Source organism: Malus sylvestris, chromosome 15 (assembly GCF_916048215.2).
Source record: "Malus sylvestris chromosome 15, drMalSylv7.2, whole genome shotgun sequence".
NCBI classification, from domain to species: Eukaryota; Viridiplantae; Streptophyta; class Magnoliopsida; order Rosales; family Rosaceae; genus Malus; species Malus sylvestris.
In genome coordinates, this window is record NC_062274.1 from 48,281,297 (window position 1) to 48,306,011 (window position 24,715).

Genomic DNA, 24,715 nt, shown 5'->3' on the forward strand with positions numbered 1-24,715 from the left:
TTGAAAATTGGAAGGAGATGATCCAAGAGAAGAATCGGTCACTTCTGATAGGTACTTCTCTTTTTATCCTGATTATGTTTCCCTTCTGAAGTCCTTCTAACCTTAATTTTGCTTGCCCCCGCGGCCCTAGTGGATGTTGAATCAGAAACCATTGAGTCCAAGGATGACTCAGCTGATGCTGCAGTTCTCCATGGCGCTGCAGCAGAGGCTGAAAGACAAAAAGCTGGGGAAGGTGTGGATGTTTCGAAATCCTTTGGAGATTCAGAAGCTAAAGAAACACCCGAGGCAATTATTAAAGCACCCAAGCAAAAGAAAACGGCTGTGATCGACGCGTCAGACCCTGATCCTATACTTCTACCCAAAACCACACGACCAACTTTTACTAGAAAGAGTAAGAGAGCAAGAACTGTTGCTCCTCCTAAGTCATCAGCCCCATCTGCTCCAGTCCCCGAGGCAGGCAAAAAGAAGCAACAATCTTTAAGTAAGTTTCTGTTCTTCTTTACCAAACTGTTACCTTTCTCCTTTATCTAATTGCTTCTTGTTTTCTTTGAAAAACAGGATCTCAAGCATCTAAAAGACCAATCACTGCTTCTAAGGAGGAACCATTAAGAGTTGCCATGCTCAAAAAGGATGAAGAACTGCAAAATACCGTTATCAAAGAACTCGAGGTATGATTTATATTTTTTATCTGCACATCCCTTCTCGCTTTCACAGAACTCAAAATCTGATTATTCGAATCAGGCCGCAAGAGATGAAAAGCTTCTTCCGCCCGAGGCCTCCCCACCATTTGCCCAAGAAACCAGCCTTTCTCCTCCTCAAGTCAACCCTTCAGAGGTACCCTTTTCTTCCTTTTCAACCCTTAAGTAACTCTATAGTTTCTGGCCTTAATGCCTGAATCTTTCTTCTTCTTCTATCTGTTTTTAGGCTGGGGCATCTGCCTCCTTGCCTAGTCATGGCCCTCCTATGAAGTTTGTGATTTCTTCTCCTGCCCTGGATGCAACTCCTTCCTCTCAGTTTGACCCTTCTACAGAAGTTATGTTGCACTTCGTGGATGAGGGCAGTAACTTGGTGAGCCATTATTCCCAAATTGATTTCCTGAATTGAATTCCTAATTAACTCCTACTCATGTTTTCTGCAGCCTTCTCCGGTATATGAGCCACCTCTTCCATCAGTGGTATCAGATAATGAACCCATAGTCCCTGAGATTCCTGTAACCTCAGAGGTAATAGTCTCATGGGCGCATGCGTGCCCGATAGTTGATATTGATGAACCTCCATTTTCTCTTGCTGGTGGTGGAAAGTCTTCCCCTCAACGAGGATTTAATACTATTCCTGGTGAAACCCCAGGGCTAAGTCAGGTACATTTCTTCTCTCCAAAGCCTATTTTTGCCTCAAACTGTATTCTTGTCTTGACCTGGTCATTTTGGCTTTTCGCAGCAAGTTCTGAAAGAGACTTCCCCCCCTCGTTTGGTCCGTAAGTCAAAGTGCTCCCATCCTCATTTATCTTCTAGAGGTACAGAGATTCCCCCATCTGGAATTGAGAAGATCAGGCAGACAGAGATTGCCCCCCAGTGGGCATTGCTCGATTAGAAGGGGCTGCAGTGCAGGATCCTCCTCATTTTCCATCCCCAACCCCTACTAAGTTGCCCCAACTTTTTGAAGCACTTGGGCGGCTTGAGACGAGGTTGAGATCTTCAAGACATACTTCAACAACCTCCAGTTCTTCAGAGCAACAACGAGTCTTCCAAGAATGGGCGAGGAAGGACTTCAATGCATTATTCAGCCTCAAAACTCTTTGTGATTTAGAAAAGGTCACAATTGAGTCTTTCAAAACTGGTCGGCTATCAAAACCTCAACACGATGCCTTTCTCTCTTTCTTTGAGAATTTAAGGGCTCTTAGGGAGCAATACCAGATAGCTGATAGACAAGCTAATCGGGCAAGATGCTTTATGGAGAAAGAGTCAAGCATCTCCGCTCAAGTTGATCGGTTGATGGATGAAAGCTTGCGGACAAAAGAAAGGGTTAAAGTTGTTACTTCTGAAATTCAAAAGCTGGAGGAACAACTGGTTGCTCTTAAAGCTGAACAAGCAACTCTTCTGGATACCCTCGAAAACCAAATTGAGGGAGTAGAGAAGTCAAACTCGGAGTTAGAGCATACTAGGTCCCAACTTGTAAATAGCCATACCGTTTTGGCCGAACCTAGTAGGATATTTGCCATTATGCAGACATACCATTCTCGAATAGGGACCCTGAGTGAAGATGTTAATTTTTTAGAATAGGATGATTTGTAACCCTTTTCTTATTGGAATGAACATGTGTTTTGTCCCCTGCTCTGCTCTTGCTAATGTTTGAATTGACTTCGGGCAACTCTTCCCCCCCATGATTACTTTCTTCTTTCTTCTACTTCCCTCGTTAGCAACAATCTTAGGGCATGATCTTGATTCCTTGGTCCTCTTCATGGTACTTTTATTCATGCAGGGGTGTTAGGACAACCCGAGATCTTTTCTTTCCTCTGCTGTACCAACTGGTGACCCCGGCTCTTCTTTTTTAAATAAGGTTGATCATACTGATAGGAGCCTTCGGGAAAGGGTTTGTATCCACCATCATACCGGCTTGGGGCTTGTCAAGTAACAATTTTCCCTTCACTATCAGGTCTTGTATCCAATCTCTAAACTGGACACAATTGACTATGGAATGGTTGAAGGTATAGTGTAGCTTACAATACTTCTTCTCTCTGAGTTCTTCTGGTTTGGGCATCTTTTTGGTATTGTCGGGCAAAATTACTCTTGCCCGCACCAGTTCTTCATCGATCTCAGGTGCCTTGGCCAGATCAAACGAATAACTCTGGTATTTGGGTGGTTTCATGGGGACGAAACCACCATCGTTCATTACGATCTTCTGATCTTTGACAGGTTGGACTAGCCCTTTTACCGTCAGTGGTTTGAAATGTGGGGTCATTTCAGCGGCACATACGTCAATGTCTTCTTCATCATGGCCACCCTCATGCTCTGGCCTGGTTTCTCCTACTTCCACACGATGAATTGCAGCTTTGTTTTTGTAGAAGGGAGGGACCTTGGAAGTGTGCTTCACTTGTTGCTCTTCTTGCAACAGCCTCTCATACTTAGTGGCAGCAATTACCAATTCTTGCAGCTCGTTGAATTGTGTATCATAAAATCTCTTCCTCAAAGGTAATTTCAGAGCCCTTTGAGCAATTGATATGAGCTGCGCTTGGTTAACGGGGAATTGGCATCTCATCCTTGTTTTCCTTAACCTCATCATGAAGTCCTCAGTAGATTCATGATCGTATTGTTTGACTTCAACAAGGTCATTGATAGTCAATTCTGGCTCTATTCTGTAAAACTGTTCATGGAAAGCCATCTCCATTTGCCCCTAGTTGGCAATAGAGTTAGGGGATAATAGAGAGTACCACTGAGATGCTAAACCAGCCAATGAATTCCCAAACAACCTCAATTTATAATTTGGGTTGCCTTCATATGCCACACAATGATTGGAGAATTTGAAAATGTGGTCTCTGGAGGACACGCTACTGTCTTCACCTGTGAACGTTGGGAATGCAGGCATCTTGAAGTTGAGAGGGAATGGATTTAGCTCGTCAATATATTCAGGATAAGGCTTTTGGTAAGTGACCATGAACACTGGGCAGGTCCTCGGTTGAGCATTTTGAGCTACTGTCATTCTTAGCTCAGCCAATTCTTCCCTCCGCTGTTGAGTAGCTGAATTATCATTATGACCGATGAGAGCAGTGTCGATCTTTGGGCTCCGGTCGTTGCCCGTACCTGCTTCTCTCCTTGGTTCGGGCTTCCTCCAGTTAGTTCCCCCTCCCCTATTAGCCAACGGGGGTGGCCTTTAAGGTGGAGGTTTATCTGAAGTAGTGGTGCCTTCCTTTCTGCTAGTCTCCCCTATCATTACAGGCATTCCATACTTCGTTCTCTCTTGCTCGCTCTGCCTCCTATTATTAAATGATAATAAGGGGAAGTTGGGAGGCTCTTTTTCCAAAACTAGCTCTATCACAGGTTGACTCCCTTCAGGAACCACTTTATTCTTTCCCTTATCCTTTTCTTCTTCTAATAGTGGGAATAAGGGAATGATTGGTTCACTTCTCATGGTGACTTGGCTCATCCCACTTTCCTGAGCCCCTTTTGGAGTAGAAAACTCCAGATCAAGTCTTCTCTGTAGATTTCCTGTTAATGTACAGAGTCTACTCACTTCTCCCTTGGTTTCCAAGGAGATTCTTTCCATGCTTTTTAGTACTTAGATCATAGTAGCTTGTAGTTCACTAGTTCCCTTCCCTTCCGATCTCTCAGATGAAGTTGGGCTTTCTAGGACCACTTGTCCTGATGGGGAAGAAGGATCTCCTGATTGATCTGCCATTTGTAGGAGAAAAGGGTGAGAGAAACCTTTTGTCGGGCAAGATCACAAAGTGTATGATCCCACCGGGCGTGCCAAAACTATGTTCGCGTCAGGAATTTCCGTGAGGGACGTTTCCTGGCCGGCGAGCGCACAGCTCCCCAGGAGGTTGGCGCCGGTTGAGGGCTGCTGTCGGGCTTCTGCTTCACCATCGGGCTTTGTCGGGCAAGGCTCGTCGAGCACGGTCTATCGGGCAAGACTCGTCGGGCACTGCTTATCGGGCAAGGCTGGAAGAGAAGGACAGCGTTAACTTTGAGAGGTGCCTTTGTGGGGCCTTAGGTGTAGGCCTTGAGGGCTTTTAGGGAGAGGTAAGGAGAGGAGTTTACAAAGAGAAATCGATACTACAGCAAGGTTGAACAGGGTAGCAGAGCTATTACAAGGGTTTGAGTGAAGGCTTGTCCCTAGAGGGATTGAGGCTTGGGCTGACTACAGCTTCGTTTTGAAGGTAAATCTGGCTTTAAGCAGAGTTTGTGCTTGCATTTGTTTGTTTGTTTGAGTGTCCTTAATCCTGACTTCTCTTTCTTCTTTTTTAGACAACTCAGCTTGGCCTCTTGTAGCAGCAGCCTTGCTCGAATGCAACTTGAGAGACAGTGACTCATCAGCTATATTACTTGTTCTGCCATTATAAAGTACTTTATGGGATGTATAGCTGGTTAGTATATACCACTTGGCTTTTGGGTAGGTGAGCAAATGGTCTTCATGAGCCGTACCAAGTCAGAAAAGCCTATTTTCTGCTTTCTGGGTTTTGGCTGGGCTTAGGCCGGCTCTCCTTTAGGCATCCCTTTGGGCCAGCCCCTTTCCTGAGCCCAAAGTTCAAGTTTTGATCCAAACAGGTGTTGTTCGAAATGGTCATTCTTGGCACGAACGCATTTTGGTCTTGCGAGATAATATGGGGTAGCAAAATCTTAATCCTATAGGCCAGAACTTTGGAGATAACTTTGTACACCACATTGCAAAGACTAATGGGGCAAAGTTGAGACATATCGCGAGGGTCCTACTGCTTAGCAATTAGTGCCATGTGTGACAACCCGTTCCTAATTTTATGATTTTATTAAATTTTAAAAAGTGAATTGACAAAAATGCCCTTAAAAGAGAGATTATTGACTTTCATTATTGACAGTTATTTCGTGAGGCATATGAGCTTTATTTTATCTTATTCTTGAAGTACTTGACAGTACAGACACATGGGTACAAGCGAAATTGAATTCGGAGTTACAACGAAGATTTTATGAATTACGAAGCGTGATGGGCGTTTTGGTAAATTCATGTTTACGGGAGATATTTTTCTATATTGTCTTTTGTGACTTTGTGTTAAGTGCCAAGTGGGGCCCACACCACTCCTTCCCCACACTTTCATGTTTTCTCTCACTGTATCAACCTCTCACTTTCTCTCTAACTCTCTCAAATCACTCTCTCACTAACTATCATCTTTCTCACTCTCTCATTTCCCCTCATTATTTATGTCATCTCTCAAACTCACCATTCCCTCTTAACTTTTGTCTCTCTCTGTAAGTGCAGATTTCCACCCTAACACCATCAACCCTCACCATATTCTCTAGCCACCCATAATAAGTCACCATCTTCACTTTTTTTTTTTTGTGAAAACACAAAGGAATCCAAGGCCACACCTTGGACCCTCCGTCTTAGCTTCCTATCTCCTTCACTGCACAGACACAGGTAAGGTGACACCGTCGCCCTTTTACACGGCAACATTCCACAATCCACAATCAAGGTAATCATTAGGACCTTAAACCTCAAATCCTTCTTATTTTGAACTCCCAGTGATGTTTTTAACCTTAAATATGAGATTTAGGGGTGATCTAATGCAGAAAGCATCTCAAGGAAGGATTTCCCCAGATTTCTGGAAAATGAACCATGGTCGTCAAGCCATATTTAGGCCATTTTTCTAGCCAACTCCAACTATAACTCAGTAAGACTTTGGTATAGATCTATTCCCTGCATTTCCTAGTTCATTTAGGTCTTTGAATCATTGATTTTTGTTAAGTATCGAGCTAGAAATGGGCTTTGGAAGTCAGACAAAAAACTTGCAAAACCAGGGCCTTCGAGAGGAAGACAAGTATGCTAGTACTCGCGCGCGCATGAGGGTGCGTGTGGGCTCCCCTGTCCTTGGTGCCTAGCTACCTGTGCAGCCACCTTGTGGTGGTGCGTAGAGGAACTTGAGGTGCCTCCTTAGGTTTCTCGATGTACCAAACTTAAAGCCGCCCTACGTTTTTTGAAATTCGATTGTTTTAAAATAATTCTTTTATTAGCCAAACTTTGTACAAAAATATGTATTTACATTAGTACGTTATGTATTTATGTAAATGGTTTCATTTTTAGGTGAAATGAATCGCAAGGATTTTCAGTGCCGGCAAGGCGGGTTCGACCCGACGACATGATTTGTGAATGGGTCTTTGTTTTTAAATATTATATTTTATTTAGTTTCCATATATGCTTAATAAATAATTTTCTACGTTATACCTTGATTAGACCAATGTTTTAAGAATCAGCATATTGACAGAATTTATGAAATTATGCTACATCCTGCAGAATGCATAAGTATGCGTATTATTATGGGATGCCTTAATCATATTTGTGGACATGAATAGTATTTTGTCGACTAGAATTATCAATTTAATTTTGCATGATCATATATACTTTATCTACTCATCTTTTACTACACTAGTGTTAGTATTCACCCAGGCCAAGGCTAGTCTTCACGTATATGTTCACATCACATCGTACACTCACTTGTGATTCATTGTAAGTGTCAGCCATGTCCTAGATTGCTATAGGCAATTAGGACTCGTATGTAATGCACATAGCACCAGTTTTCAAGTGGTTGTAGTACTAGAGCATAAATCATTTCTTTACACCCAATCATGTTCATGTTAGAATACCTCTGCATGAACTCGTGTGTCAGCATCTATCGATGAACATTGAATATGATATGTTTGTTTATATATATTGTGACTATTGAGTGTTATGTGTTTATTTACAAATTATTATGAAGTATGGCGTTGTTAGGATATTGCTGCTTACGGTAAGTATTTTCATACTATATGTAGTATGTTATATGTGGAAACTGTACTTATTTTATGCGAGGGGTTAATATGTTTTCGAAAAGGTTTTTACAAAGCTTTATTTTTAGGCCCACTCACCCTTATTTTTCACCCCTCTAGGTTTTAGTAGCAGAGCTTTCATGTCAACAAGGAGTCTTGGCAAATCTTGGTATAGCTGATTACCTTCGATGGTATAATTTTTATCCTACCTTTATTCTACTTTACTTATGCTTTGAGATCACGTGTGAATTGGGTTCAATTCTTCTCACATGCACACTCTTGCATTTAGACACTTTAGGTTTAAATTTATTCACATTTTCCACATCACTACACTTTATGGCTTCGTCACCTTTTCAGTGTCAGCCAGCACAACTCAATTCGGAATCTAGGTGGACCTTCCGGGATGAAATGTGTCACAGCGTGAAATTAGTTTTTCCTCAACATTTGGTCGGCTGACATAATAGAAAGCACCGCCTTATTCACATCCACACCAGTAATAGGCCAATATTACTAAAAGAAAAGCATAGACATTCTGTCCAAAGCAGGTGATTTGCTATGGTGCATCTGGAATATAGCAACCTTGACCTCTTATGTCGTGACTGGCAAATTGATATTACAGATCATATCCTCCGTAACTCGAGTCTCAAAGGCCTCAACCACCTCATCAGTCGAGGAAGGATAAGACTGAGAGCGAAAAAAAGACTCAAAGTAATTAATTGCAACCCTTTCAATCTCATAATCATTGTTCTGCCAATCCTCATTCTTATCCATCAGGGCCACTATTCTATTTTTTCGTTGCCTAATATTCGCTCGCTAGTGAAAAAAACAATGGGTGTTCCTACCACCCACTTTCATCCATATCACATTTGACCGCTATTTCCATAAGTCTCTTCAACAAGGTGAAAGAATCAAGTCGCTGCATAAGACCAAACGCTCCAAGATCGAAGAAGTTGAGTAGGGCTAAGCATCAATCGAGCAAAGATGATCCCGCACTTGCTCAATCTCATTTTCACAAGCCCTAAATTTCACCTATTGCCATTCAAGGAAGGTCGCCCTAGTCGCCTTAATCTTTTCATAAACTTGAAACATAGGATACTCAACCACATTTAAGCTCCAAGCCTTTCTAATAACCTCCTCACAATTTTCATGATGAGTTCAAGCCTCTTCGAATCTGAATACATGATGATTTCGTTTGACATGAGACTGAGCAAGCTCTAACAGAACCGGTATATGGTCTGATTTGTCAAATTTAAGTTAGCTCACCTTCAAAATATGGAACATACCCTTCCAAGAAGTTAAAGCACAATATCGATCAAGATGCTCTTTGATGCCTCCCCCACGAGTCGTCTTCCATGTGGAGGGGTTCCTCAAAAATCCTAAATTCGTAAGTTGGCAATCCGTAATTGCTCCTCTGAAGGCGAACATGTCTCAAAGGGCAAGGAAGCCAACCCTCCTTCTTTGAATAGTGGAGAATTTCATTAAAATCCTTGCACAAACCCAAGAAAGAGAGCTAATGGATGCAAATTAACGGAGTAATGACCAAGACTGATGGCGTTCAAAAGTGTTTAGGGCACCATAGAAGCCTGTGAAATGCCAGTGGTTTAAGTCACCGATGCCCTTAATTTCCACATCAATATGGTGAGAAGATAAGGACAGGACTCGCAAGTTAATATCCTCCTTCTACAGAATACCTAAACCCCCATATTTGCCTATAGAATCCACACCCCAGAAACTAGAAAAACCCCAAGTCAATTGCACTTTCTTCAAAGAACTAACGTTACATTTGGTTTTGCATAGGAAAATCATAATAGGAGCTTGCTATTTAATGAAACTCAGCAGATCTTGAACTTTCCAAGGGTTTCTAAGCCCTCGGCAGTTGATTTTCATTGGACTCGGTAAGGCTGGTGAAGCCAGTCTTCACCGATAAAACATGAGAATTGTCTCTACTCTTCTTCCTTTCAAGCCAACCTTAAAGTTTAACATCTTTGAATTCCTTATAAGGGCTAATGGGTACCTCCTTGATATCCTCATCAGCTACCTCGACCAAAAGTTTATTGTTGCCCCTTCCACCACGCCTACCACGGCCTCCATGTTTCTTAGATCCCCTATTGCATAAAATGGATTAGCGGGAGAGTTTTCCGCCCAACAGAGTTTTGTGGCATTTCTCAGAGGAATAGGTGGGTGAAACCTCACACGCTTTCCTCTTTTGAAGCAGTGTCATGCCATGTTTTAAAGAAATCTAGGAGGATGATGAGGATGCAGTCTCACCACTCATAAGAGGATTGGTCACCGAAGTCGACAGACCAGGTAGGGTTTCATTCCTTTCCAGTTTAATTATTTTCAATAGGCCTACTGACCCAGTCATTTCAGTAGTCTCCAAATTCTTTTCAAATGGGCTTACTAATAAACCCTTTGAGTTGGTAAAAGTCCAATAGAGGGATCTTACAAGGACCAAACCAGCTTTTATCCAATAAAAGTCCATTAACCGCAAGGGTAATAGCCATGTTGTGGTGGTAGGTCCCAAGGTTATCAAGGTGGTCCATGTTTCCCCAATCGAGCAATGACGTCTTCCTCGAATAACGTCCCGGCACGTCAGCTACATCAGTACAACTCTATGATGTCTCTTCTGCAGAGTTTGTCGCCATAATACCATAGCCAGCACACAGCAGGGTACCACGAGTATCCGTCCTACACATGATCGTGGCATTATCCCTAAGATGCTCTCGTACCTTATTGACTGCATATGCACCCTCCATGTGACAATCTAGTTCTCATCTCTTTCGCCAAAGGTTGTTATTTTTCTGGGCTGAGGACACCAAAAAATCCATCTCTAGGAACAAGTTCATGGAAGCTTTAGAAATGGCCACCGTACGAAGCTCCGCATTATACCTGTTTGCACCGTCCCTTCTTGTAGAAACCTTCCAATTGCAATTTTGGATATGACCCAAGTGTTTGCAAGTGTAGCAGCAATCCCTCAAATCTTCATATTTCAATAGGAGAGTTATGTTACCATTGTAGGGGCAGGGCATCGAAAAATTGGTAATGAGGGGTTTAGTAGCATCAGTATCAACCTAGATGCGAAGAATGCCCCGGAACCCAATAAAGGCTGGGTCTTCCACCTCAAGAATCGGACCATACTTTTAATACCCTGAAAATTTTAAATATATGAATATGGGGAGGAAATCAAAAATAAATCGATTTATGATTATGAAGAATTTAACCGGGAACTTTTAAAGTTTTGTTCCCATAAATTATAATAATCAATGTATTTATATTATTGAGCTTTTATATGATTTTTCAAGAATTTATAATAATGTGGGTAAGTTTAGTTTTAAATTAAACTAGTTACGAGGTTTAAAGTTTGGACCTTAATTATTTAAAATAGGTAGACCTTTCGAGGTCAAAATTTATATTTTTGAATAGAGTTTGACCTCACAAACGCGTAGGCGCAAACCGTTCGTGAAACGGAGTTAGAACGAATAAGTTATTAACGTTTAAAGTCGGGGATAAAATTGTAAATTTATCATTTCTAGAAGACTTGAGATTTTTGGAGCCAAATCTGGAAGGCCACGTGTGTGGCCCAGATTAAAAGTAAGAAAAGTTAGGCGGTGGAGATGGAAAATAAATGAGAGAAAGGAGGGAGAGAGGAGCCAATCAGGAAAGAGGGAGTAAAAGGTGACCAATGGGAAGAGAGAACCGGGAGGGGAAAGGAGAGAATGGGCGAGTGGAGGATTCGCGACCCATGTAAGGGTGACCCAACCCGATCGGGTTTTGCTCAGTTTTCCGAAGAAATTTCACCATTTTTCAGGAAAAATTCACCAATCCAACTATTGTAAAACCCTCCATGGCCTTTCCTCTTCCTATTACACCCCAAAACCCTGTAATTTGGCCTTGAATTTGGTAAAACCTCACCGGTGGGTGCGGTGAACCCGTGCCTTTGTTTCCCCAATTCTGAAACGATTTCATCAAATTAATACCACCATTAGACTCTTCTTGAGGTCTGGAACAAAGCCCATTCATTGGTAGGGGCGTCGGAATTATTTTGGAGACGAATCAATAACACCCAAAAACAAAGGTTTCCAACAGTTCGTTGCCATTTTGAGGTATTTCTCGGCCAAATTGGCCTTGGTTGCAGGTATGAAAGTTGCTTTTCTCATTGAGATCTTCATTTCTGTAATTTTTGCGAATTTTTAGAAATAATTGAAATTTTCGGCGAGTCGGGGTGGCGGGTGCGGCGGCGCACGGCCAGGGAGCCGACAATTGTTCTTTATGCGAATTTCGTTATCCTAATTATGTTTTTGAGATCAAATTGATGTGGTTTGAATATTAATACAATTTTGATATATGTTGGATTAATGGAATATATTCCGGTTTTATTTAATTTTGGAATATGTGAACTATGAAAGGCTTGATCCCGTTACAGGGTACGTAGGCAGTCTAACAGTATTAGATGCAGCCTTAAATAATCGAGAATTTCACTTTAATTGAGAATTATTCTTATTTTGAGAACTTTGGTCAATTGAAAGAAAATGGAAATATTTTGAGATTATAATTGTGTGGTTGATAAAATAATAATGTTTATGAATCATATTGGAAATGAAGAAATTTTTATAAAGTTTAAGAAATAAATTTTAGTACATAAATTTAGTAAGTTAACTATACGTTTTGATATATAATTAATATTGATGGTGTTGTATGTGAATGAGTTAGTTAAATAAAGGCTTGTGATTTAAAAATTTTGCTAAATAAAGTGGAGTTTAGTTGGGCCTATCAATGTTAATAATATTATTTCTGGAACTAAAGAATTAATTCGGGGCGGGGTGTTACAATACTTCGCATTGAGCATCTGAGCATTGTTTGTAGTACAAGAATTCCTCGGAATTTCATGGACTTGGATCCAGAAAACAGGTATATTGGCACAAATCTCATCCAGCGATTGATACAGATGCCAAAATTTAAGGGTAAAAGGCACACATTTGATAAACCAAAGGTTTCCCTATAGGATTCTTCGTGCTACCTTTTCGTCACCCACTTCAATTGAGTAGACGTTTGGTTTGGCCTTAGAAACCTTAATATTGCCCATTTTTCTCCAAATACTTCAAGAACATCATTCACAATCAGTTGGGAAAGCTCCTAATCCACAATGAGAAGGCCTACTAGATGCATCGATTCCTTTTTTCTTTCCTAATCAAGACTATCCTCGAAGTTCACAAAAAGGAAGTCAACATATTCTTCATCAATGGGTAAGTCTGAGTTCGCCATACTAGGAATACAAAATCACCTAAAAGCTTGAATCTTACACAGAACAACAAATGGTCACCAGAACTCCAAATAGGAGACAACAGTATTCAGATTCTTCTCACGATAGAGGGAGGCAGATGAATTCGCTTTCAAGTATAGTTTTTGGCTTCTAAGTTCTACAAAGAATTTCCTCCTATCTGATATATTATAGTCAATGGCAAACCAAAGTTTAAAGACAAAATGACGTCGTTCCCAAACACCAAAACCTCAAAATTAAGCAGTAAGGGCATGAATTAGAAGATGTACAGATAGGTGAAAGAGATTGGCTAGACGAAGAGCATGCAACTCGCTATGTTGATTGGGTTGTTGTGGTAAGCTTTGTAGAAAGCAAAGTGCTTTTTGGGATTAAAAAAAACCCGGTCTTCCCCATTTGAGAATTTCTGAGAAAATTAGGACTTTCTGTTCCGAATTTTATCGGGAATTTTTTTGTGGTTGAAGGGCGATGGAATTTCTTTGGCTGGAAGAAATTGGGTTCTGGGATTTCACTAAACTAACAATTAAAAAACTCATAATAGAAAAATCTAGCATAACTCACATTCGAGCCCACACAACCCAAAACAACCAAAACCCGAAGTGAATCCATAACCTAAATCATAACTATCACTACGAATCTAAGCCACACCTCTAACAAGGGGAAGATTTGGAGAATAGTAATCATTAATGTTTCAACTATGCATAATAGCAGAAAGTGCGTAATAGTGACCATGAGTCATCATTAGACAAAGTTGACCAAAATTAAATGGGCAAATCGCACTGAAGTCCTTCAAATTGACGATAGAATTGGTTAGCGAAAATGGAAAAATTTAGAGAGGGCGTTCTTGGGGAAAGATTGAAACGAGGGATAAGCAAAACAGAGGTGATTATTGGTTACTAAAATTAAGTATAGTCACTGTTTGGAATAAAATCTGAACTTTGGACCAGAGAGAAAGCCGGCCCAAACCCAAGGCCCAGAGGAAAACTTAGGAGGCAGGAAAGAGGCTTTCGGCTGGGCACAAGTTACAAAGGCCACCTGCTTACCTACTCAAAGACCACAGGGGGTAGGTCATTCAGTCACTGCACAGCCCAATAAAGTACTTTATTGGTGGCATTCATGTAAAAAAGCTAGTGAGTCATCACCAAACCGCATTCGGGCACCGCTATTTGCTACAGGAACCCAAGCTGAAGTCGTCTATAAAAGGAGGAAGAGAAGACAGAATTAAGGACACTCAAACAAACAAACAAAAGCCAAAACTCTGCTCAAGCCAGATTTGCCTTCAACGAAGCTGTAGTCAGCACAAGCCTTCATCCCATTCGGGATAAACCTTCCCAAACCCCTGTAATAGCTCTGCTACCTTGTTCATGGTGGTATCGATTCATTTTGTATCCTCTTCTCCCCCGTCAACCCCTCTAAAAGCTTTCAGACCTCTGACAGAACCACAAAGATAGATTTTGTAAGAAGTTCAGCCTTGGCCGATAAGGTTCAAACTTACCCGACTATCTTTGCTCTGTCTTTGTCTTTTCTTTCTTTTAAAAGCACAATAACATGTTATATATTCCCAATTATATACAAGTTATTTCTAGCAAAGTCATAATGAAAATGAGTCTTCAGCACTTGGATCCGATCTGAATCGCGTCAGAGTTCAAATCAGATCTAAGTCTTAAGCCCGGCGGGCATGTAATTTAAAGATCAGTTTAAAAGTCCTTGGCCTCAAGGCATAAAAAAGAACTCTATGTGGACTCAACCCATCCACGACAATCCTTGATAAGCGAGAAGTCCGAAGTTACTTGGGGCGCAAGTAATCAATCTATTTCTCCGTTTTGTTGCTATTATATCTTGATTCGTAGAAAAGGCTTAAGCATGGAGTGAATTCTGATAGAAAGCCTCAAGGCCTACACCTAAGGCCCCACGAAGGCATCTATTTAGCTTCATTTCATGTTGTGGTCTAGTTGGTCCGAGTATAAGGATTAACTCTGATGGGAAGCCTCAAGGCCTATACCTAAGGCCCTACAAAGGCACTCATTTGGGTTCGTCCTACCTCTTGGATTCAGATAATCAAAAGTATAATAGTGATAAGACTCTGGCAACCATAAAAGACCAAATATGATACATCCAAGCGCTGGTTTAGTTTGAAAGGAAGCCTCAAGGCCTATACCTAAGGCCTCACAAAGGCACCTGTTATATCTAACTTGGTTTCTCGGGCGTATACATATTCAATCAAAGCTTAACACCCATTCAACATCTGCCATACTGAATATGGCAGTGGCACGCCTGAGCACGACAAAGTTAATCTTGATTGTGAGCCTTAAGGCCTACATCTAAGGCCCCACAAAGGCACCCTTTCAAATTAACTCTGTCCTTCTCTTTCAGAACTGTCCGACGAGCCTTGCCCGAAGTGTGTCTTGCCCGACCAAGATCTGCCCGACAAAGGCTTGCCCGAGCAAGCCCAAGAAGAAAGCAGAAGTACGACAGATACCCTCAACCGACGCCATTCTCCCAAGGGAGCTGTGTGCTCGTCCGCCAGGAGATTCCTGCGACGAACATAGTTTTGGCACGCCCAGTGGGACAAGAAACAGCTGCACTTCTAAGATCTTACATGTCCAAAAAGAGAAGCTATAAACTTGCCAAAAAAGAAGCCAAGAAGGATCTTTTCCAGATGACAGAACAATCAGAAAATCCTTTATCCCCATCCGGACAGGTGGTCTCAGGTAGTTCGACTACATCTGAGAAATCACAGGGGAAAGGGATTAATGAAGAACTGCAAGCTACAACGATCCAAGTGTTGAAAAGCATGGAAAGAATTTCCTTGGAGACTAAGGGAGAAGTAAGCAGACTCTGTATTTGGAGTTCTCTACTCCAAAGGGTGCTCAAGGAAGTGGAATGAGTCCAGTTGTTATAAGAAGTGATCCAATCATTCCTTTGTTTCCACTACTAGAAGAAGAAAAGGATAGGGGAAAGAAGAAGGTGATACCTGAAGGAAGTCAAGCAGTGATGGAGTCAGCTTCAGAAAAGGAGTTTCCCAGCTTCCCATTATTATCATTTAATAATAGGAGGCAGAGCGAACAAGAAAGAATGAAGTTTGGACTGCCAGCCACGGCTGGAGAAACTAGCGGGAAAGAAACAACCATTACTACGTCAGATAAACCTCTACCTTACAGGCCACCCCCGATGGTCAACAAAGGTGGAGGATCTAACTGGAGAAAATCTGAAACCAGGAGGGAAGCAAACGCGGGCAATGACCGGAGTCCGAAGATTGAGTTAGCTATCCATGGCCAGAATGATAATTTAGCTACTCAGCAACTAAGAGAAGAATTGGCTGAGTTAAGAAGAACGGTGATTCAAAACGTCCAGCCTCGAGTTCGTCCAGTATTCAGGGTTACCTACCAGAAGCCATATCCTGAATATATCGATGAGTTAAATCCATTCCCTCTTAATTTCAAGATGCCCGCATTCCCGATTTTCACAGGGGAAGATAGCAGTGTGTCCTCCAGAGATCATATTTTCAAATTTTCTAATCACTGTGTGGCGTATGAGGACAATCCAAACTACAAATTGAGGTTGTTTGGAAATTCACTAGCAGGATTGGCATCTCAATGGTATTCTCTATTACCCCCCAATTCCATTGCTAACTGGGGGCAAATGGAGATGGCTTTCCATGAACAGTTCTACAGGATAGAGCCAGAGCTCACCATTAATGATCTGGTAGAAGTGAAACAATATGATCATGAGTCCACCGAAGATTTTATGATGAGGTTTAGAAGGACAAGGATGAGATGTCAGTTCCCTGTCAACCAGGCACAGCTCATATCCATTGCTCAAAGGGCTTTAAAATTACCTTTGAGAAAAAGGTTCTATGATGCACAGTTTAATGAGCTACAAGAGTTGGTGATTGCTGCTACTAAGTATGAGAGGCTGTTACAGGAGGAACAGCAGGTAAAACATACTTCCAAAACTCCTCCGTTCTACAAAAATAAAGCTACTATTCACCATGTAGAGGTAGGGGAAGCCGGACCCGAATGCAAAGATGATCATGAGGAGAAGAGTATAGATGTGTGTGCTGCTGAGATGACCACACCCTTCAAGCCATTGACGATCAAAGGGTTAGTCCAACCAGTCAAGGACCAGAAGATCGTGATGAATGATGGTGGGTTCGTACCCATGAAACCCCCAAAGTATCAAAGTTATTCTTTCGATCTAACCAAGGCGCCAGAAATCTATGAAGAACTTGTGCGGGCAAGAGTCATTTTGCCCGACAACACCAAAAAGATGCCCAAGCCCGAGGAACTCAGGGGGAAGAAGTATTGTAAGTTGCATTATACCTTCAACCACTCTATAGTCAATTGTGTCCAGTTTAGGGACTGGGTACAGGATCTTATAGTGAAGGGGAAGTTACTACTCGATTCACCTCAGGCTAGTATGATGGTGGATACTAACCCTTTCCCCGAAGCTCCTATTAGCATGATCGACCTCGTTTTCAAGGAGTCGGGGTTATCAACAGAGTAAAATGCCATTGAAAGGACCCGGGGGCAGGGGCTAAGATTGCTAACAATAAAAAATGGAGCAGAACAGGAGGAATGTTACATATCCATTCTAAAACAAAAAGAGATTACAAAGTAATTCTATTCCAAAAACTTTACATCTTCACATAAGGTGATTATTCTAGAATGGTATGTTCGCATGATGGTAAAAATCCTATTTGGTTCAGCCAAGACAGTATGGCTGTTTACAAGTTCAGACTTGGTTTGCTCTAACTCTGAAGTCGCTTTTTCCACCCCTTCGATCTGTTGCTCAAGGTTATCCAGAAGAGTTGTTTGCTCCGCCTTAAGGATCATCAGTTGTCTCTCCAACTTCTGAATTTCAGAAGAAACAACTTCAATCCGTTCTTTGGTCTGCATACTCTCTTCCATCAGCCGACTAACTTGGGTAGAGGAGCTCGATTCTCTCTCTATGAAGCATTTTGCCCGGTTAGCCAGCCGGTCTGCTCTCTGATGTTGCTCCCTGAGGGCCCCCAAGTTTTCAAAGAAAGAAAGGAAAGAATCATACTGAGGCTTGGATAAGCGATCGTTTTTAAAGAACTCAGTAATGACTCTCTCGAGGTCACAGAGAGCCTTGAGGCTAAATGATGCAGTGAATTCTTTCTTTGCCCATGTTTGAAAGATTTGTTGCTGCTCCGAAGACATAGATTTTGTTGAAGCCTGCTTTGAAGACTTCAACCGCGTCTCAAGTCGCCCGAGTGCTTCGAAGAGTTTGGGCAACTTGGCAGGATCAGAGGAGGAAGGAGAAGGGTCCGGCATAACAGTTTCTTCTGGTGAGATAATGCCTATGGAAGGGGCAATTTCTGTTTGTTCAATCGGTTCATCTCTAGACAGGGAGGTGTCAACATCTCCAGAGGAAGAGGGAGGTTGAAAGCACCTTGGGTTACGGGCCATTGGAGGAGGGGAAGTTTCTTTTGGGGAAGCTCGCTACAAAACTTCAGGATCAGGACAAGATGAACTATGCACAAGTCAAAGCAAAAGAGGCTTTGGATAGAAGAGAGTTACCTGACTTAACCCCGGGGTTTCACCAGAGAATGCACTAACTCCTTGTCGAGGTGAAGATTTTTCACCACCAGCGACAGATGGGAAAGTTGTGCCTGAACCTGTGCCTACATCCTGGTTGTATCCGAAGAAAGTAGTGATGATCAGCAAAAGGTCACCAGAGGAAGAAACAAGAAGAAAATATTCCAGCACCTGAGGTTGATCTTGAGGAGAAGAAGGAGGTTCATCGACCATCTGGCGAGTAAGCGCTTGCGAAATAGTTGTGTCTAAAGCTACAGGGATCTCAGGGACTATGGGTTCTTTATCCAAGGCCACTGACGGGGGAAGGGGTTCATATCCCGAAGATGGCTGCAAAAAACATGGATAGGAGTTACTTGGGTAGCAATGTGCAAAGTTGAAATGAAAAGAAAGAGTAACTCACCAAAGTATCATCCTCATCCACAAAATGCAACATGATTCCTGTGGAATGATCAAATTGAGAAGAAGGGGTTGCATCTAGGGTAGGTTGCGGAGAAAGACTTTCTTTCCTTGTAGCCTAAGCCAAATTATTCAAAATTCAGGAAGGTTTGAAAATAAGAAAGTATAAAGATAGAAGTCATACCTCTTTAGGTGTAGCAGCCCTTCGAGATTCCTTCTTAGAAGCAAGGGTTGACCTTTTAGAAGCTTGAGGTCCTGTTGAGTGATAAAGGGATAATCAGATAAGGGAGAAAGGTAGCCATTTGATCCAGAAGAGGAGAGACTCACTGGAAGATTGTTCTGTCTCTTTACCCGCTTCAGAAACAGGAGCAGATGGGGCTGCTGGTTTAGGAGGCATGGTGACTCTTGCCCGCTTACTCTTTCGGGTGAGAATTGGTCGTGTGGTTGCTGAAGGAAGTGCCGGATCAGAGATTGTGGTTTTAGTTATGGCCACCCTCTTTCGTTTTGATGCTTTGATCGTATCCTTGGCTATTTCTTTAATTGTTTCTTCGGCTCCTGAATCCCCAAGAGATTCTGAGACGTCTGTCCCTTCCCCGGCTTCCCGCCTTTCAGCTTCTGCTGCAGCACCATGAAGAACTGCGGCATCAGCAGAATCATTCTCTGATTCGATGGCTTCGGATTCAGTATCAACTGAAGCTGCAGAAACAAGTAAGAGTGAGGAAAGTAAACAACAAGGAAAGCAAAATCGGATGGGAAGAAAGTCACCTATTAGGAGTAATCGGTTTTTCTCTTGGATCATATCTTTCCAATTTGCAAGCTCGCCCGAGCTAGGATATGATTTAAGAGAAAGCTGGCTAAAAATGCGATCGTGGTTCACTTTCAAATCTCCTCCGTATTTTCGAGTCCACCTTTCCTCCCACCAAGAGGAAAACAGCGAGGTACATTCGAAATTAAGAACAACGGAATGTCGGGCTCCTTGGCTCATCACGTCCAAACTACGGCGGGCAGCTCGAAATATCGCTTCAGAAGGAGTCTGTAACCGAAATGAAGTGCCACAATGGATGGAGTCGAAGAATGGGACAGGTATGGATTGCCTAAATCCTAATTGCCTACTGCAGAAGTTAGGATGATACACCTCCAAGCCTCGATCATACCGATTTCCCCGGACCCCCCAGGCCAAGTCTCTTGGCTGAATACAGCTGATAAACTTTTCCCTGCAGAGGGGAGCAGCATCCTCACCAGGGGCATCTTGGAAGGCTTGGTCAGAAAACCAAGGATATCTCCTCAAGACCGATGCACCCCATTCCAAGTCTGATCGAGTCCTGCAGACTCGGAAAAAGTAGAAGCATGCAAAGGTGGAATGATCTACAGGAGGAGCTTCAGCCAGGATTCGGGCAGGAGCCACACCCTCTGGAAACTCTAGATTAATAGCCCGAAATTCTGGAAAATACCATTGTAGCCAAATCTGTATCATCCAGATGGGGCCGTTCAAATTGGTCTCAAAGGGCTCATCCCGGGTCATGTCAAAAAGAATGTGATAGAGATGGGAGAGAAGGAATGGACCTGTGGCAACGTCATCAAAATTGTGAAGAACCTCTACCAAGGGGATCCATTCTACCCGTACCCCCTTGGATTTGTTGGGGAAGACGTGCTTGTTAAGCCAGTAAAGAAGAAAGTACATATGCTCTTGATCTTTGTCGGCTTGAGGAGAGCCTGCCCCGAAGTTCTTCTTGACAAAAGGGATGAATCCTTTAAAGGAGGTCCCATAACTTTTGAAAGTAACTGAGTTATAGCTGAGAGGAAGGAAGTAGGTGGAAGAACTTGAGCCCCCGGTGGTAGAGGATGGAATCCAATCTTGAGTAACATCTATCACCCTGCCCGATGGCCTCAACCCGAAGACTTGGGCCATATCAAGAATGGTGGGAGACATGGGACCCATACGGAAATCGAAGGTGTTTGTGCCCGTATTCCAAAAGAGGAGGGCAGAAGCAAGCAATTCGAGCTTAGGGGTAATTGAAATCTTCGAAAGCATAATCAGTTCGTAGATGCCGTTACTCATCCATTTCTGCTTGAAGGAAGGTTCCAATTCGTCAATCCACTGGGCCCAGGCAAGATCATTCATCAAGGGAAAGCCTCGACGATGAAAAGACCACTTAGAAGAAGAAATGCCCGAGTCGGCCAAATAAGGATTTGGGGTAAACCAGTTTCCCCTAGGCATATTACTTTCTACTACTAAGGGAACCCGAGAAATCCAGGCAGGACCCAAAGATTGAACCCTATGCATTTCAAAGAAGAGTTCAGAATGCAGACCTGCCCGTGGACGATGCAGCCCGTTGAGCAGACGGCGTAGAGTGGCAATTCCTTCACCAGACTCGTAGGATGGTAGGGTTTGGCCGGATCCTGAGGCCATTTAATGAAGGCCGTGGGGAAGAAAAACAAGGAGAACGGTAAAGATGCAACCTCGTCGGACAACGAGAAAGAAATGATGGAAGAATTGGGGAAGTTTTGTTGTATCAGAGAAGGTTTTCTTTTTACGAAACACAGAGAACGGAGAAGTTCACTCACAAGGGTTTTAAGAGTTCTAAGGGTTTAAAACAGGGGTCTCTTTCAATTAATGTTGGCGCTTGGGATCCCAACCTTAACATCAATTGAAGGGGGCACTGTTTGGAATAAAATCTGAACTTTGGGCCAGAGAGAAAGCCGGCCCAAACCCAAGGCCCAGAGGAAAACTTAGGAGGCAGGAAAGAGGCTTTCGGCTGGGCACAAGTTACAAAGGCCACCTGCTTACCTGCTCAAAGACCACAGGGGGTAGGTCATTCAGTCACTGCACAGCCCAATAAAGTACTTTATTGGTGGCATTCATGTAAAAAAGCTAGTGAGTCATCACCAAACCGCATTCGGGCACCGCTATTTGCTACAGGAACCCAAGCTGAAGTCGTCTATAAAAGGAGGAAGAGAAGACAGAATTAAGGACACTCAAACAAACAAACAAAAGCCAAAACTCTACTCAAGCCAGATTTGCCTTCAACGAAACTGTAGTCAGCACAAGCCTTCATCCCATTCGGGATAAACCTTCCCAAACCCCTGTAATAGCTCTGCTACCTTGTTCATGGTGGTATCGATTCATTTTGTATCCTCTTCTCCCCCGTCAACCCCTCTAAAAGCTTTCAGACCTCTGACAGAACCACAAAGATAGATTTTGTAAGAAGTTCAGCCTTGGCCGATAAGGTTCAAACTTACCCGACTATCTTTGCTCTGTCTTTGTCTTTTCTTTCTTTTAAAAGCACAATAACATGTTATATATTCCCAGTTATATACAAGTTATTTCTAGCAAAGTCATAATGAAAATGAGTCTTCAGCACTTGGATCCGATCTGAATCGCGTCAGAGTTCAAATCAGATCTAAGTCTTAAGCCCGGCGGGCATGTAATTTAAAGATCAGTTTAAAAGTCCTTGGCCTCAAGGCATAAAAAAGAACTCTATGTGGACTCAACCCATCCACGACAATCCTTGATAAGCGAGAAGTCCGAAGTTACTTGGGGCGCAAGTAATCAATCTATTTCTCCGTTTTGTTGCTATTATATCTTGATTCGTAGAAAAGGCTTAAGCATGGAGTGAATTCTGATAGAAAGCCTCAAGGCCTACACCTAAGGCCCCACGAAGGCATCTATTTAGCTTCATTTCATGTTGTGGTCTAGTTGGTCCGAGTATAAGGATTAACTCTGATGGGAAGCCTCAAGGCTTATACCTAAGGCCCTACAAAGGCACTCATTTGGGTTCGTCCTACCTCTTGGATTCAGATAATCAAAAGTATAATAGTGATAAGACTCTGGCAACCATAAAAGACCAAATATGATACATCCAAGCGCTGGTTTAGTTTGACAGGAAGCCTCAAGGCCTATACCTAAGGCCTCACAAAGGCACCTGTTATATCTAACTTGGTTTCTCGGGCGTATACATATTCAATCAAAGCTTAACACCCATTCAACATCTGCCATACTGAAGATGGCAGTGGCACGCCTGAGCACGACAAAGTTAATCTTGATTGTGAGCCTTAAGGCCTACATCTAAGGCCCCACAAAGGCACCCTTTCAAATTAACTCTGTCCTTCTCTTTCAGAACTGTCCGACGAGCCTTGCCCGAAGTGTGTCTTGCCCGACCAAGATCTGCCCGACAAAGGCTTGCCCGAGCGAGCCCAAGAAGAAAGCAGAAGTACGACAGATACCCTCAACCGACGCCATTCTCCCAGGGGAGCTGTGTGCTTGTCCGCCAGGAGATTCCTGCGACGAACAGTCACCCCCCGAACTGTACAAGATAGTTTTTTTTAATCAAGAAAAATATATTAAAGGGAAAACCCACGAGTACAACCGTTCTCTACGAAATCAAACTGAAGAGCATGAAGAGCAAATGAAGAAATACAATGATCCCAAATATGACAATCAGCAATAAGAAGGCCTTGGCGAGCGAAGGCATCCGCCATAAAGTTAGCCTCTCGATAAATATGTTTCTAGTCAATGGTCTCCGTCCACCTGATATCTTCAATAATAGGTACCAGATTCCATGGTGTTGCACCCCGGTCCAATACTGACTGAATGACCAACTTAGAGTCACCTTCAATCATAATCTTTGTATAGCCCTTCCTCTAAGCAAAAAGAAGGCCCTCTCTGAGAGACATAGCCTCCACTTCAGAAATAGTGGCACCATCCAAATTTAAAGATCCACCTCTAAATCTGCCCATTATGATTCCTTAAGACAAATCCCACCGCAGTCTTGCCCCTAGCCACCGAACCTTCAAAATTTAGCTTAACAAATAAATGCATTTGGTCCTCATCTAAAGAATTACAAAAAGGATACATCTTATCACTATTAATTACAATATGAGTTAATCTTTTTCTAGTTTGAAGTCTATCACGAATGAACAACCACGCAAACATCTTAACTTTAGGAGGAATATTAAGTTTCCAAATCTTATTAATTAACTTATGTTTTGTAGATTGAGTCAACGTTCCTTTCTGGATCCAAGTAGCTGATTTAACAGAGCACTTACCATTTGTATTTGGGCCCCAAACTAGAACATCTTTGGAATCCTACAAATGAATTGTAATATTACAAATTTTCCTCACAATCTCATTACTAACCACTTGCGAAAGCTTTCTCCTATAACAACAATAATCATCAATAAATTCATTAACTTTCAAGTCCCAATTAATGTTTTGGTTGTCAATATTGGGTAAGAGATGGAACAACAGGTAAGGAAAACCCCAATTGTGGGACCAAAACAAAATGTCCTTACCATTACCCACTCTCCATCTCATACCTTTAAGAATAACATCCCTACTTTTCAAGATACCTTTCCAAGCAAAAGAATGATTTTGTCTAATTTTATTATCTAGAAAATTTTCCTTTCTAAGATACTTACTTTTTGCTAACTTCACCCACCGGTTATCCTCCTCAATCATTACCTTCCAACCCAACTTAGTGAGACAAGCATTATAAAATGATCAAGTCTTATAACTCCCAAACCTCCCATTTTCTTAGGAGCACAAACCAAGTCCCAAGCCACTAGAAAGATTTTCTTGTCCCTACCCAAGAACAAATCCCTACACTCTTTATTAATCTTATTGACAATCTTGTCAAGACACTTAAAGCAAGACATAACATGATTAGGCATACCCGTTAGATTAGAGTTAATTAAAGTAAGCCTCCCCACTCTTGAAAGAATGCTTGCTTTCCAACCAGCTAATTTTTGCTTAACCCTCTTAAGTAACTCGTTACCATTAACTTGGTCTTTCCAGAAAACAATATTATGAAGTCCTAGATACTTACCAATAGTAGTTTTATGTTGAATATGTAAAATATCAACAATATCAATTCTAGTTGGAGAAGTGGTATTCTTGAAAAAAAAAATACAAGGATGACTTATGAAAGTTTATTTGTTGGCATGCCGCTTTAGAAAACATATTAAGGATTTGAAGAATATTCCTCGCTTAGCAAA

General features: G+C 42.2%; 2 protein-coding genes across 2 annotated transcripts; one reads left to right on the forward strand and one right to left on the reverse strand.

Moving 5' to 3' along the window:
• Positions 1-617: 617 nt before the first annotated feature.
• LOC126603047 (uncharacterized) lies at positions 618-2,278 on the forward strand. The gene is made up of 6 exons (XM_050269810.1): positions 618-668; positions 742-834; positions 925-1,068; positions 1,139-1,357; positions 1,437-1,570; positions 1,720-2,278. Exons 1-6 carry the CDS (start codon positions 618-620, stop codon positions 2,276-2,278), a joined length of 1,200 nt encoding a protein of 399 aa, XP_050125767.1.
• Positions 2,279-17,386: 15,108 nt separating this feature from the next.
• LOC126603048 (uncharacterized) lies at positions 17,387-18,674 on the reverse strand. The gene is made up of 2 exons (XM_050269811.1): positions 18,308-18,674; positions 17,387-18,229 (listed from the first exon to the last, which is right to left on the reverse strand). Exons 1-2 carry the CDS (start codon positions 18,536-18,538, stop codon positions 17,387-17,389), a joined length of 1,074 nt encoding a protein of 357 aa, XP_050125768.1. The 5' UTR covers positions 18,539-18,674.
• Between the last annotated feature and the right edge of the window lie 6,041 nt (positions 18,675-24,715).